The sequence below is a fragment of the Phoenix dactylifera genome, chromosome 14 (genome assembly GCF_051530095.1).
Source record: "Phoenix dactylifera cultivar Ajwa chromosome 14, Ajwa_hap1_PhDact_Kaust_v1.1, whole genome shotgun sequence".
Lineage (NCBI taxonomy): Eukaryota > Viridiplantae > Streptophyta > Magnoliopsida > Arecales > Arecaceae > Phoenix > Phoenix dactylifera.
The window spans coordinates 20373693-20389420 of record NC_143203.1 but is presented as its reverse complement, the minus strand read 5'-3'; the positions used below and the strand labels follow the sequence as shown (position 1 = coordinate 20389420).

Sequence of the window (15728 nt, the reverse complement as noted above, 5' to 3'; positions counted from 1 at the left end):
TTCTAAAAAGATCTTTTCGGAGAATCTAGTGTCTGTTCCTTTTCTCTTCGCCAACATTTTTTTTTCTGTTTTTGTTGGTTGCACTTATGCACGTTTGGTGTGAGTCGCCCTTATATAATAAAAAAAAGGTGAGGTCTGAAAACGATAAATGTTAAGATCATCCTATCTAAAAAAATCGGGCATTTAGATGGATGAGCCCAAGAGCATAAAAATACCGTAAGAGTTTTGAACCTATTCGATATTAGATTAATATGTTTCAACACCTTCTCTCATGTATAGAGCTTGAGGAACAGAATCTGAAATGAGAGGCGACAAGCAAATTAGTAGGAGCATCGAGGTTTTAGTAGGTAAGAAAGATCGATAGGCTTTAATATTATATTAAGATCCTATCTAAAAGCTTGAGCGATGAATGAGTTTAAAAATATATAAACACCATAAAAGTTCTTGGCCTATCTAATCTAACATTATTATTTCTCAGTGATGAACACCTTTTTCAGCACTATTGAGTGTGAAAGATAAGAGTAAATTAGAGGGCTCCCTTCCATTCTCACCGAAGCTGTTCCTTGTTAGACCGGTGGGAAAAGGGGGACAACTAGGAGGAGGAAGGGTAAAACTAGTAATGAAATGGACACCTACATGGATACTGCACCCTCTCATAGGACAGGTGTTTACGTGGATTTTTGCTGTTTTTCCATGAGTAGACACTCCTTAGGATTTTTTTTTTTTTGGCATCTGGGTGGGTGGATGGCCGAGGAAGAATTGATGCAAGGACTTCGATGCATAATTTTATTTAAGGGCATGGTCCGCCTATTTGGAGCAAATGATGAATAGTTCTTATCATTTTACGGTAGGGTTTGGAGGAAGGATTCTATTGAAGATGTTTTTGGTTTGCTTCCGAAATCGAAATCAACATATTTTTAAATAATTTTTTGAAAAAGATAAATCAGGTAGAATTGAATTTGAATACTGAAGGAAGAATCAGGATTGAATTTTGGAGAATTGGTATATTCCCATTTCCCTAGAAATGAGAGTGACCAAATGGCTGAAGTAAGAATCGCTTATTTTCATTTCTATTATAGAGCTTAACTCCGTCCAACCAAACATGTCATGAGTTGATATGAATCGGTATTCAGATTTATGAAATAATGCTTCAGTTAGGCTTGTTGGCGAATTTGCTAGGTCTACTTTTCTCTTCCATATTAGTTGATTACACGCATCTACATCCATCGCTCTAGTAAAGTGGCATGAATATGAATGGATGATTGCATCCATTTAAGACCACCTGATTGTTTAAACAGAGCACTTCAAGATGTGCAAAGCCCTAAAAAATTCAATATGCAAAGTTTGATTTGGAGGCCCACCATCTCAAATTGAAAGCAATCATCAAATCAAATACCCTACAATTTATAAAATCACGAAGAATTATAGCAGTTGCTTCATCTAGTTTTTTATTTTCAAAAATTCTTGAACATGGCAAATGGCTTGATCTTGAAGGTAGCTCAAAAGTAAGGTCAAAAGCAGGTGAAGTAATTTTCTCACAGAAAAAAAAGCATATGAAATCTTTTTATACTACTTTCATTGTGGAATAGCTTTCTCTTTGGAGGCCACCAACCTAAAAAAAAAACTCCATTAAATATTTGTCGAATGTTACTGTCTTTTTTATTTTGTATTTTATATGCCATCTCTCCTCATTATTGTTGGGCCTTTTGTTGCTCTGTTCATTACACTGCACTGACCACAAAATATGTTGATACTAATCAAATTCTTACTTTTCCCATCAGTCGCATGATGCACCCATTCTTTATATTGTCAACCTAAAGAGTTCTTTGTCATCCGTATGGACCATCAGTCTAATGGACCACAGCTTAGACAACCCTAAGATTATGTTAGCATGATCAGTAGATGACATGATATCTCCCATTGAATGAGTTAGGATGGAGATACCTAAACCCATTTTGCGATTAATTACATATGAGGATCCAGGTGCGAGCCTGCGTTTAGTTTTACATAGGCTATCTGTTGGATAGATTTTGGATACTTATACAAGATAAAGGAATTCAAAAAAATATCTTCTAGCTGAGTTTTTTAGGGTGAGGTTTTAGGTTGTTACATTACATGCGTGGCGATCTTAATCACTTACTCATGTGGTATATACCCCAAGAGATGGCCCATCAACTATGCTGCGAGAAAAGGCCGTTCATGTATGGTGTACGTAAATCATCTCACTAGATCTTTGCTAAATGATTTATTGAATATTTCATAAATTGGTGCCAAATGATTTAGCAAATTTAACCTTGACCAAACTATTTGTCAAGCTTTAGAATTTATGTATATTTGTTATTTGGTGAAGCTATATGGTCTATATGAGTGATGTTTTATACCAATAATTTTTTTTCTTTTTGAGGGAAGAAGTAAATTAGTAAACAATGTATGTGATTAGTTATTGTTGCTCTGGTACTACCTATCTCATTTTTATTGTTTTTAGTATAGAACTGTGTATGATGTTTTTCTTTTACATATTTCAAATTCTGAATTTATTATTTTCTTTGTGCATGTTTCTATGTGTGGGTGAGACCCTCCTTTTCTACCAAACCCAGAACCTCTGTTAATTTCTTACTTGAACCCACCAGCATTATATTTTCTTATTATTAGATTATGTAGTATATTTTAAGTAGTTTATATATATATATATATATATATATATCTCGCATCTTTGCTAAATTTCGACTATATTTTAATACTAATTTTTTTCACATTCATTTGAGGACTAAATATATTTTAAAGTTTTAGTAAGACCAATATTATCGAAAACAGGCCTTTTTATTACGACAAAAACAATAACTATTACTACATTATGACAATAAATGATAAATTATAATCTTCGACTTAACTCAACACAATTAAAACTTAATTTCAGACCAGCTTGGGCGGTAGCTGACCAACCTTAGAAGGTAGAATGAATGACCATAATAGTACAAATAATAAATCTTTAGATTATTGGTACAAATCTCACCGATCGGAAATTTATAATTACCGCTACCTATATTTTGTATAACTATAGTAATACTCTTATTCTTTTTTGCTAAAATGAATGATTCATACAGTTCTACTATAGATACATTCAATAAAAACGAAAAACAATAAGTTCCGGAGCGCTCCAAATAACTTTTCTTTTCTAATCCACAGGGTATCTCTAGATTAACTGGCCACATACGAAGCCACCCAGTGCACAGCCCATTAACCATGGTAATATTTTTTTCATCAGATAAGCACGCATTAGAAGATGACATCATTTGATCTAACATATGGTAATACAACCATGATTCAGAAAAGAATATTATTATTCCACAGGAGATGTTAATCTAAATCTAGACATATTTATTTTGATGAAAAATGGAAAACTATATCATTTGCGATAATCCTCACATCGCCATTTGGCCCGGTCACGCTTTCGCCATGCCGTGCCAGCCAGGTGCGGGACGCGGTTCTCGAGTCAAAGACCGCGCTTTCTCGCCGCGCCCCAAAGCCAAACCGGCTAGGTTCGGAACCCAGGCCTGAAGTTTGAATTTTTCGAACGTTGGAGTCCGGGAGCCTATGCGTTTTAATCCCTCTCTTCTTGAAATTTTGTGCATACGACGCGAGATCGACGGACCCGGGGGATCGTTAAAAGCTTCTAACCAGTCTACGTTGCTTGGTTTCCATTGACGAATACCATTTTTTTTTGGCATCTAACCCCCTCAATTTAAAATTTTTATGAGTAAACTCTCAGCACAGCAAACTGATTACAAGAGATTCCTATTGGTGTATAAATTCCACCATGAGCACATAATATGTGATGGATATTCCTCTACAGAAAACATCTTTGGTTAATCAATGCTTTAGTAGATATCATTTTTTTTTCTGTTTTTTTTGGCTTTTTCTTGTTTTTCTTTTCCAGTTTTTGCAGCGAATAGTTTGAAGTATTCCAAGTTTGGATATTTTCTTCCCTCATGGTTGATTGTGGACAGTGGAGAGGCTGATGAAAGGAAAGGGTTGTTAGTAATTGATGAGAAGACTTTCCTTCTTCACTTTTATATTAGGACAAAATCTTGTATATATCTATTAAATATAAGGTCATGTAAGATGGCTATTTTTTTATAAAAAAAATTAATCAAATCTAGTAAGTAATCACATGATGATCCTGCTAACTAGCGGTCTTTAAGCCACAACTATAGTTTGTTTTCTTTATTTTCTATTTTTTTTATCAAACCTATCGAAACATTGTAGCATTTATTATCTATGAGAGTTACTCAAAATGTATTTTTTTATACTTAATATACCATGCTTTCTAAAATTGTAGTCTTTCGAGACATATTGTTTCCTTGCAATGTTGTATCCTTTGGTAAGTTGAACATTGTATCATTGGAAGTAAAATATTAGATATTTTGACCTACTACATTTCTATTCAAAACTTTATTGTAGGGTGGGAAAACAAGAGCAAATTTATTGAGTTTGGGGCAAGTAGAAGGAATCGGGGCGTGACAGTTATGATTAGAGGTAGCCTCTCATCGATTCATTTACTTCCAACTTTAGATAGTATGAAGGATATATGCTGTTTAGATTGGCATGTAAGTGTTTATACCATATCTTAACAATATTCTATTTGTCAGCCAGTAGCAACCACTACGGGGATTAAGTTTGATCAAAGTATGCGAGAATTACATGACTTGTGCTAAGATTGGATAGAGTTCGGTTATGAAAATCACACAAAGAATAGAGATCCAAGCCGAACAGATAGAATTTGACCATAATATAGATAAGTAGAATAAAAAAACCAAGTTTTGACTGTAAAAGATGATCGGTAGAAGACCGAGGTAATCATATAGGTCACAAATTTTTAGGAATAGATATTGAATAAAGAAAGAGAAGACAACCAACATGAGCTATATCAGAATAAGTTAAGGACCAATATGATATGAGTATCGAGTCCATAGTTGCAAAATAATTGTACTTGTGTACATGCATAGTGATAAGAGAATTGGTAGCAGCTACTAAAACCATCAGAAGTGGAGACTAAATATGAGAAGCAACTATCGGAGTGGATAGTTATTGTGTTTGAAGGCAATTGTCATGTAAGTATAAATAAGTGGAATCGTACTCTGTAAAGGACCTTTGGTAATCAAACTAGTCAAATTACCTTTATCTTATCTTTGCTTTAGTCTTTGTCCTAGGAGTAGATATAACTTAGATTATCTACTATTGCCCAATGCTATAGCCTTATCCATCCTTCTACCATAGCCCAGTGCTACACACTTCAACTGTAGCTCTGTGCTGCATCCTTATCCAATTCTATCTCTTTTGAATGGTGGTGTAACGGTGAAAAGTTTTTGAAGATCAAGACATCTAGACTTATGCTACTTTCTATCCTCTCTTCAGCCGACATCTTTTCGGCTAGTTCAACATAGGTAGCATGCCCGCACATGTATCTAGTTCTCGTCCAAGCAATGCGCTCTCTGCTCCAATCACTGAATTTTCTGAGGATCTCAAGCTCTTTGGTTCATTTGAAATAGGATGGAAAGGGTGGCAACAATAAGAATATATTTTGTCAAGGAGTAAGTTATCCTAGAGTAAATGGATTAACTTATGCCTGACCAACTTTGCTCTAGAATAAATTACTCCACCATGTAAGATGGAGTAGTTTGCTCTTAGTTATATAAAAAATAGCTTTATTTTTAAAATACTAAGTTTACCTTCAAAATAAACAAACTAATTTTTAGTGTTTAGTAAGTTAAGGTGGAATAAGTGAAGTATAGAAATAGTTATATCGTCTTGCCCAATGCTAGTGTTATGCCTGCATATACATCTAGGTCTCATCCAAGTAAATTTGGCGATGCACCGTCTCCTCCGACCAACCAAATTTTTTGAGGATCCCAATTTTCCCAGCTTGTCAAAAATAGGATGGAAAGGATGACAACAATAAGGATGCATTTAATTGAGAAGTAAGTTAAACCTAGAGTAAATGGAACAACTTACTTCTGACACTCTTTACTTCGGAATAAATTACTCCACCATGTAAGATGGAGTAATTTACTCTGAGTTACATGAAAAAGTAACTTTATTTTTAAAATATCAAGTTTAACTTCAAAATAAATAGGCTAATTTTGTGTTCAATAAATTAAAGTGGAATAAGAGAAGTAGATGAATATTTATTTCATTTAGACCATTTTTAATCCATAACCAAATGCTGCTTAAAATTATGGCAAAGCTAGCTAAAAGGCATTCAACTTACGAGGCTACCATCAGTGTCTTCAATTTCAGATCCATTGTGGTATGTATAAAGTAAGTTAGTAATGGTTAACTGATTGCTTGACACTGATGTGCTGCCCTTCTCTCCCCCTCTTTTCAAATTACAAATGAGATATTTTTGCCTTGGAAACAAAGTAGAATGCTTAACAACTTTAATGCATAGCTATATAAAGGAAAGGTGAGTTAATGATGAGATATGTGCCTGACATTCTTATCATTGGAGAGATATAATTAAAAGGTTTGAGCTAATTGGAAGGAACATTTGTCATTCAACAAGTATGTAGTGATGTTTAAATTAAATAAAACTTAAATTTGTGTTGGGTGAGGGGAAGTCACTAGGGAGGAGATGAGTCATGTTCCAAACGCATATATATATATATATATATATATATATATATATATATATATATATATATATATATATATTATAGATGAATATGTATGTATGTTTGTATGTATGTCCCTCTCTTTATATATATGGATGGATGGATAGATATATTTGGCTACACTCAAGAGGCTTTATGCTCAGATTTAGTGAGATCTAGATCGGACGACGGGGGTTCACATCGATGATTTGAGCTATTGGTCGTGATCGACTGTCTCACAACTATTTATTCACCAAAACTCATATGATTTAGAGATCTCTAACCTATGCATCAAGCGACAAAAAATATATTATTTTATATTATTTAAACTATCTAATTTTTTGACCACTTGATGTATAGGATAAAAGTCTCCAAATTACATACTTTTTTAGTATATAAGCAATTTAGAGGTAATAGATCACATATATCTCATTGTTTGATCTAGATCTGATGGAATCTAAGTGGAGATACATCTAGCATTTCCAAGTCCGTCCGTTTGTCTCTCTTTCTCTCTCTCTCCCACTCTCTCACACACACACACTCTCTATGCATGTCATGGTGCTTTATTTTTTCACTAGGTCCTAGGCACAACTTGTAAGAAAAAATATATAGAGATGTTGATTTGGTAGGAGGGTGGGGTTGGCTGGTATACTACTTTTCTAGTTGATCTTAGGCACAAAACATGCAGAAAAAAATATATCGATGTTGGAGGAGGGGGGATACCATTTTTTTTTATAAGGTTCTTCTCCATGTGAGAGCCACATGGAGGTCTTAGGTTTTGGAGATTTTTATTATGTTTTAATAGAAATAAATAGGCAATTATGTTATCTCATCAATTTAGGACCGACTATGCATATTCGTCCGTTAGCCAATATTTACTTTCTTCAATCCTTTTTCTCCTATTCTTTCAAGTAGTTTTTTAGATACCTAGGATGGAACCCCAAAAGAGTGGCACCCTTCTAAATGGAATAAGGAATCCAATTGGAGGGTGATGCCTTTTACTCTATTTGTAAGAGGGTGTTACATCTAGATGTTGCAAAAATTTCCCCCTTGATATTCTAATCCATTTCAAAGGCATCCTTAGACAAACCATCATCATCATGAAATAATAAAAAATAAAATAAAAATTCTAGATATATATTCTAAATATAAATCTAAGTGATGTTATATAAAATAAATTTTAATTAGTCTTTATTGCTCAAAGGAGGTATGCATTTGAAATATATGAAGGTTCTCTAATACTTCAACCCTAATCCCCTAAACTTAAAGGCATGATATGAACTAAGTTCTAGCATAACTATAAAGATACTTTATCACCTTCGTAAGAGTGCACCTTTAAGGCTCTTGGAGCTACTTGGATTGGAATTTGGTGTTAGAGATTTTTGGTACAATGCATTGTTGGAGATTGTAGGCTTTATATCCAACCTTCAAGTCTCACCTTCATGTAAAATTGACTTAATTAAGTTAGCAAGAGAAGAGAGAAAAATATCAACAAATTAGTAGATAGAAATATAGGTTATCCAATATGATCATGTGTCACTGAATTATAGATCCTTGTGAAGAAGGTTTGGCAATATTTAGTTACCTACATTGCCATCTAATCAATTCAATATTTTATGAAGGTTCGTGGTAATTTATTTTTAACTTGGATTAACATACTCTTAGTATTCAAGGAAAAAAAAAAATCAAAATAAGCCTTATTTCTATTAAATTGGTTTAAAAAGCAAGAATAAGGGAGGGATAGTAATCTTGGTAATGCTTGCTTATTCCTTAAATAGTTATTCCAAAGGTGATCTGGAATAACTTCATGCATATTCTATTCTATTCTATGGACAAAATTATCTATAGCCTAAGTTATTCTAGAGACTATTAGAAATTCAAACACAAACAAAAATAAGTTGTGAAATAGTTACTTCAAGGGGAATGAATGTTGCTAATCCACATTTTTTTATTAAACCAAGCATAACCTTACAATAAAGAGACAATTTTAGGGTTATTCAAAGGCTAATGGTTCTAGCAGTATAGAGAATACATGGCTAATTATATGGTGATTTCTTTCACAATTGGTTTATAAAAGGATGCAGAAAGGCAAATGGGGAGATTAAAACCTCCATGTCTTCCTTATGGGTAGTTCTAAATACACCCCCCCGATTGCTCAGGACACCCCCCAAAAACCAAAAAAAAAATACCCAAACTAACCTTTAGTGTAATTACCATATTGCCCTTGAAATTTTCTCAGTACACCCCCCTTCCTCCTCCTCCATCTCCTCCTCCGTTTCGTTTTGAAAAGGAAAAAAAAAACCACCCCTCAAACCCCCCTTAAACCCCTCGATCCATTTACATCGTTTAGGCGATCTTTGAAGGAGATTTAAGCCCCATTCGAAGCATGGACAAGCAACTAGTGATTTGGGACGAAGAATCGGCCGCAAAGGTACGTGTTCCACCTTGTTTCGAAAGTTTTTTTTTTTCACGGTTCGTGCTCCGTTCGGCACTGGATCGCCGAACAAAAGGCTTCTGTTCGGCTGCATAGTGCCGAACAGAAGCCTTCTGTTCGGCAACGCTCTACCGAACAGAAGGCTTCTGTTCGGCTGCACAGTGCCGAACATAAGGCTTCTGTCCGGCACACTGAAGCCGAACAGAAGGCTTCTGTTCGGCACTCTGCAGCCGAACAGAAGCCTTCTCGTGCCAAATCGCGTGCCGTGCTGAATTTTGTGCCGAACAGATCCTCTGATTCATTAATTCTTGGTGATAAATTATTTTATATGTAGGGCTATGCTACAACCGAATCGAGTATAATTGGATCAGAATTTGTACTGGATTACACAAGCGAATTTACAACTTACGAGGTATTATAATATATTGTGCAATTTTGTATTAGTTTAGCGAGCTATTTTTACAACTGTGTACTTACATAAATTGTTTAATGTATAGATCTTCAAGAGTAGAGAGGACTTGTGTAATTGGTGTCGTGAAGCTGGGAGGCGAAATGGTTTTGTTGTTGTAATCAAATCATCCGATGCAGGTACCATTTCTAAGAAACCCAGAATTACGTTAGGTTGTGAGAGGGGTGGGACGTACCGAACCACAAAAGAAAAGCGAATAAAGACTGCCTGTGGGACAAAGAAGTGTGGATGCCCTTTTGCATTAAGAGGAAAGAAATTGGATACTGCGGATGATTGGATATTACTGGTCGTATGTGGAGTGCACAATCATCCCGCTGCAGAGAATCTGGAGGGGCACTCATATGCAGGGAGATTATCTGAGCAGGAGACGGAATTGTTAGTGGATATGTCGAAGAGTTTGGTTCGTCCAAAGGACATATTATCCACATTGAAGGAAAGAGATGCCCTCAATGTTACGACTATCAAGACTATCTACAATGTACGTCAACGGTTTAAGGTTGCAGAGAAAGCCGGGAGGTCTGAAATGCAACATCTATTAGGTAAATTATCAGAGGCTAAATATATTGAGTGGCATAGGAATTGTACTAATACGGATGTTGTGCATGACTTATTTTGGGCACACCTTGGCAGCATTGATTTGTTCCGTGCATTTCCCCGTGTGTTGATAATGGATTGCACGTACAAGACGAATAGGTATCGTCTTCCGCTCTTAGAGATTGTGGGGGTGACATCTACTGACATGACATTTTCAGTTGCTTTTGTATACTTAAATTCTGAGGGGGAAGAAAGCTATACTTGGGCATTAGAGAGATTGCGCAGTGTCATAGCTGATGATGTTTTGCCTGAGTTGATTGTTACAGATAGAGACTTGGCTTTGATGAATGCAATTCATAGAGTATTTCCTACTGCTAGACATTTATTATGTAGATGGCATATTAGTAGGAATGTTTTGGCCAAGTGCAAAAAAATTTTCGAATTGAAGGAGAAATGGGATAAATTTATTATGAGTTGGAATGTACTAGTGCTGTCCTCCACGGAAGACGAGTATAATGATCGCTGGAGTGCACTACAGAGAGAGTTCGGTACCTATCCAGATGCACTACAGTATGTGTCAGATACTTGGCTGAGCAAATACAAGAAAAGATTTGTTGCGGCGTGGACTGATACATGCAGGCACTACGGAAATGTGACGACAAATAGGTATCACAAATAAAGACTCATTTAAATTTAATTTGCCTCAATTCTTATATCTAACTTTCATTTGTTTACTAGGGTCGAGAGTGCACATGCAAAGCTCAAAAAGCAGCTTGGATCAAGCCAAGGAAGTTTCGAGTCATCTTGGACTAGAATACATGGATTGATTGAGTTGCAGCACAGCTCTGTTAAAGCCTCATTGGAGAAGAGTTTATTGGTAGTGCAGCACAACTTCAAGCCAGCTGAATTCAAAGAGTTGCGAGGTTTCATATCTATAAGTGCGTTAAATCATGTCCTCGCCCAATCGAAACGAGCCAATTCAGTTGGGTTTGATGATTCAAATTGTGGGTGCGCTATTCGACGCACACATGGTATACCATGTGCTCACCAGATTGCGCGGTACAGGGTGGAAGGTCGGCCCATTCCTCTCGACTGCATAGATCCTCATTGGAGGAAACTTGATATTCTGCCTACCCCCCCCGTGCAGCCAATTCAGTTGAGTTGTGATGCAGAGTTAGATTTGATTGCGCTACGATTCAAGAAGTTAGATGGGGCTTCTCAATTGCAGATGATCAAGAAGTTACGAGAGATTGCAAGTCCAGATAGTACACCTCTTTTAGAGCCTGCAAAACGGAAGACCGGTTCACGTGGGCGCGCTTCACTGAAGGTTGATACGTCTACTCGACGTGACCCGTCTGCGTTTGAGTTGGTTCTATCTGGACAGGATAGTTATTCACCTGGTGTTGAGAAAGTTACCATCCGCAATCCATCTACTCAGATTCAAAAGAGACGGCCCAAGCAAAAGGTAAGTACCAAATATTTATTTCCTTACAATAGGTATCACAACGTCTACGGGACGGTCCGTGCCGTGCCGGTATGTCATGTGCCGATACGGGACATGTCGGGACGTGCCGTGCCGAGATGTGCCGATACGGGACATGTCGGGACGTGCCGTGCCGAGATGTGCCGATACGGGATGTGCCGTGCCGAGATGTGCCGATACGGGATGTGCCGTGCCGAGATGTGCCGATACGGGACATGTTCTGCCATTGTTACATATTTTCTATCATTTGATATTATTTGCAGATTTTTCGTACTAGAGCCCAGTCACATACGCCCATTATCTATATTGATGCTATTCCTTCTGCCTTGAGACCATACATCCAGCATATCAAGGATGTAAAAGCTGATGGGAATTGCGGATTTAGGGCAATAGCTGACTTACTGGAATTTGGAGAAGATGACTGGGTGCGTGTTAGGAAGGATTTATTGCAAGAGTTGCAATGTCATTCGGACCACTATCGCACATTATATGGTGTGGAAGGGACGATTGCTGAGATCACTCATGCATTATCATATTATGATGATTGTCCACCATATGACAGATGGATGACTATGCCGGACATGGGTCATCTTATAGCATCCTGCTATAATGTTGTCCTATACCATCTCTCGTTGCAACAATGTCTGACCTTCCTACCTCTCCGTTCTGTGCCAGTACCTCTTCTATCCCGCAAAGATATCGCTATCGGATTCGTAAATGGAAATCATTTTGTTGAGGTACTACGTTCACAACACTTGCGAATATTTAATTTTGCTTATTTAATTTTGCTTATTTATAATTTTGTAGCTATTAATATTTTCTTATTTCTAATTTTGAAGGTGTTCTTGTTGCCGGGACATCCCGTTCCGCCAGTAGCGACCAACTGGCGAAAATATCATCTTCCTTGTGCTACCGGATGGGAAAATTCATATGAAGCACGGATTCAACAGTTCAAAGAGAGCATCTCACCTAATGTTATAATTAGCGAGACAGTAGAGTTAGATTGATTATTTATATATGTACAATTTTTGAAAGTTGTAAATTTTTTGGGGCTCTTAGAGTCATGTACTGTGAAACTCCATCATCAGCTGGGAATACATATGACGACTGTTGTTTCCGTTGAGATTTCAGATGTAAACAGAAACATACTTAAGAGCTGGTGGGAGCAAACAAATCAAACATGGGAACTAATAGACCTTTCTGATGTACAAGAACTTAACGGTGACAAGCTTGAGCAGATGATTAACACATTTGTTGGAAAAGAGGGCTCTGTGATGTTCTTGGTTAAGAGGTTAATCGGCTGCCCTCTCCTTGCAAGGCCAGGTCTTGCCACTGGCACCCTCTTAGGCTTTGCTGCCTTTTTTGGAGGGGAACTTTGTCCAGGGTCAGCTTTGATTGGAACAACATTTGGAGGTACCTCAGGGGGAGGTGGAGGCAGAACATCAGTCGTATCAGATTCAGGGTCAAACCCCCCACGGGACTCCATCTCCTCAGGGGGAGGTGGAGGCAAGACAGTAGAGTTAGATTGATTGTTTATATATGTACAATTTTTGAAACTCCATCATCAATATAAATCAAAAAATATCTGTCTTCGCATTGTTAGATTGATTGTTATGTGCACTGTTATATTTATGTAAAATAGAACGGGCCAGGCTTTACAAAGATTACACGTAAATATACCAAAAATATATATTTTTCATTAATATCAAAGGCTTTACAAAGATTACAAAGGCTCCATCATCAATCCCTATGACGCCATCGTCGACGCGTGTACTGCTGTACGTCCGAATGAGAGGGTCCTGGATCCAAATGAGAGGGTGCTGTACTCGGGCCAGGCTCATCACCCAGAAGTACCTGATGCATCTGAGAAATAGCATCATATAGGTGCCCGGCACCTAGTGACGTAGCCTCTGAGGGACCCATCCGTACAATGTCGGTACTGATACCGAGTGCAGCTGCATTACGCCGCCGGTGCATGTCAGCATCATCATGACCTCCCCTAGCTCCAGAATGAGTACTCGAGCGCAGATGAGGAGGCTGAACTGCAACGTGCGTGATACGGAGATACCACTCCATGTATCCCGGTACGCTGTCTGATGGCCGGGTAACTGGGTGGCTCCTGCTCGCCTGGCTCAGCACGTGGTCCTCCCACCGCTCCCAAAGCTGATCCATATAGGAGTAATGTATCCGGTACGAGCCTGCTGTGGAACCTCTGTTGGCTCGCGTAGGGGCTAGTGGCGCTCGAGGGATGGTCTGAATACGACCAAACTGTCTAAGAACCCTTTCTGGATGATAGGGTTCTACGATATCAAGGCACTTGATGGAGCCACTAAAAAATGCAACGGGTATATATGGGCGATCTCCCCGAAGCCGATGATGGGGATCCCAAATAACCTGTAAAACAAAAGGTCCATTTCAGTTTTATACTATATCGCATATTAAATGTACTGACAAACACAAGCAAATGGTAATATGATACGTACCTCATCGATGCTCAAAAGGTCCAATGACTCACGTAGAACCACTAAATGGTCCATCGTGGTACGGGATGGAGTACCGGGCATCCAGCGGTGCACGCGGGGACTGGCATCAGTATACTCGAGCGACGGGTGAGGACTGAGTGCTGGAAAATGCTCATAAATCCATGCCTGCAGAAGCGTCATATAACCACTGATCTGTCTCACTGATGACCTCGACGCAATCCCCAACTGCCGATACAAATATGCTAAGGCAGCTGTACCCCAGGCATATGTGCTCACCCTATCCAGATCCCGCAGTAAACACAGATACGCTATAGGCACCCTGGTCCCACTCTTATCAGCAAAGAGTGTGCAGCCTAACAAAAATAACAAATAGGCTCGTGCTGCACACTCTATCCTCTGCTGCCTGTCTCTATCAGATACAGAGTGAAACTGAGTCCTCAGCCACTCCATCCTCACAGACTGACCGCGCGATGACAGTACCTCCTGACGCGCGTCTCCAGCTGACACCCCCAACAACTCCACAAGTAGCTCCTCAGCATCCCGATCACTCATCCTCTCAGGAGAAACTGATACTGAGGAACCTGCGACAGGAATCCCTAAAATGGCGGATACATCATCCAACGTGATAGTGATCTCGCCAAATGGTATATGGAAGGTGTTCGTCTCGGGCTGCCATCTCTCTACGAAGCCCGAAATCAGAATCTTATCGATGAATCGATAAGAGCACTGTACTAACTCTACGAGGCCCGACTGCCTCAATAGTGCTCTGAACCTGGTATTTGGTTGGTTTGAAGACCACCACTTCCATTCACCAACCTTGGCAGTATGGTTCATGCACTTTAGTGGAGCTCGTTCCTGTAATATAAATGTATAATTACTACTACTTTATAAAACATCAATAAACAAAATATAATGCTATAACAAATAAACAATACCTGTTGCCTCCAGATGGAAGCTGCTATATGCGTCCTGAAACTGATCAGGACGGACTCATCCTCTGGACCTCCTGGACATGGTCCAACGGACTCATCGTCTTCGCCCCTAGCGGGCATATCATCATGCTCTGACTCAGGAGAGTCCGATGGCATATGAGCAGGCTCGGGAGAAGCAATCCTAGCACGACGTCTCCTAGCTGACGCCGTAGGTCTAACTCTGGCGGGACGGGGATCCATGTCTGAAAATATAGAAATTCAATGTTAGGCTATATCAAAGAAAATAATTCAATTGCATACATAAATGTTCGGCACAAAATTCAGCACGGCACGCACCAGAACCCTTCTGTTCGGCTGCACAGTGCCGAACAGAAGGCTTCTGTTCGGCTTCACAGAGCCGAACAGAAGGCTTCTGTTCGGCTGCACAGAGCCGGACAGAAGGCTTCTGTTCGGCTGCTCAGAGCCGGACAGAACCATTCTGTTCGGCACCGTGCAGCCGAACAGAAGGCTTCTGTTCGGCACCGTGCAGCCGAACAGAAGGCTTCTGTTCGGTTGAGTGTTGCCGAACAGAGGGCTTCTGTTCGGCACTGTTCAGCCGAACAGAACCCTTCTGTTCGGCGATCCAGTGCCGAACGGAGCACTGGAGGCGGGGGGGCGGGGAGCTACCTCGACGTGGTCGTGGAGGCGCCGGCGAGGTGCTCGTTGCTCGGGAGATGGCTGGGGAGGTGGTTCCGGGAGAATGC

The 15728-nt window shown here is 39.0% G+C and overlaps 2 protein-coding genes across 2 annotated transcripts; both read left to right on the top strand.

Annotated features, from left to right (window-relative positions):
* The first annotated feature begins 8782 nt into the window (after positions 1 to 8782).
* On the top strand, positions 8783 to 10189 carry LOC149751391 (uncharacterized). Its single transcript, XM_089927119.1, has 4 exons — positions 8783 to 9081; positions 9419 to 9496; positions 9582 to 10148; positions 10184 to 10189. Exons 1-4 carry the CDS (start codon positions 9037 to 9039, stop codon positions 10187 to 10189), a joined length of 696 nt encoding a protein of 231 aa, XP_089783245.1. The 5' UTR covers positions 8783 to 9036.
* LOC148714404 (uncharacterized) lies at positions 10183 to 12748 on the top strand. The gene is made up of 4 exons (XM_089927257.1): positions 10183 to 10753; positions 10826 to 11552; positions 11834 to 12307; positions 12410 to 12748. The coding sequence occupies exons 1-4, from the start codon at positions 10221 to 10223 to the stop codon at positions 12575 to 12577; spliced, it is 1902 nt and encodes a 633-aa protein (XP_089783383.1). The 5' UTR covers positions 10183 to 10220; the 3' UTR covers positions 12578 to 12748.
* Positions 12749 to 15728: the final 2980 nt, after the last annotated feature.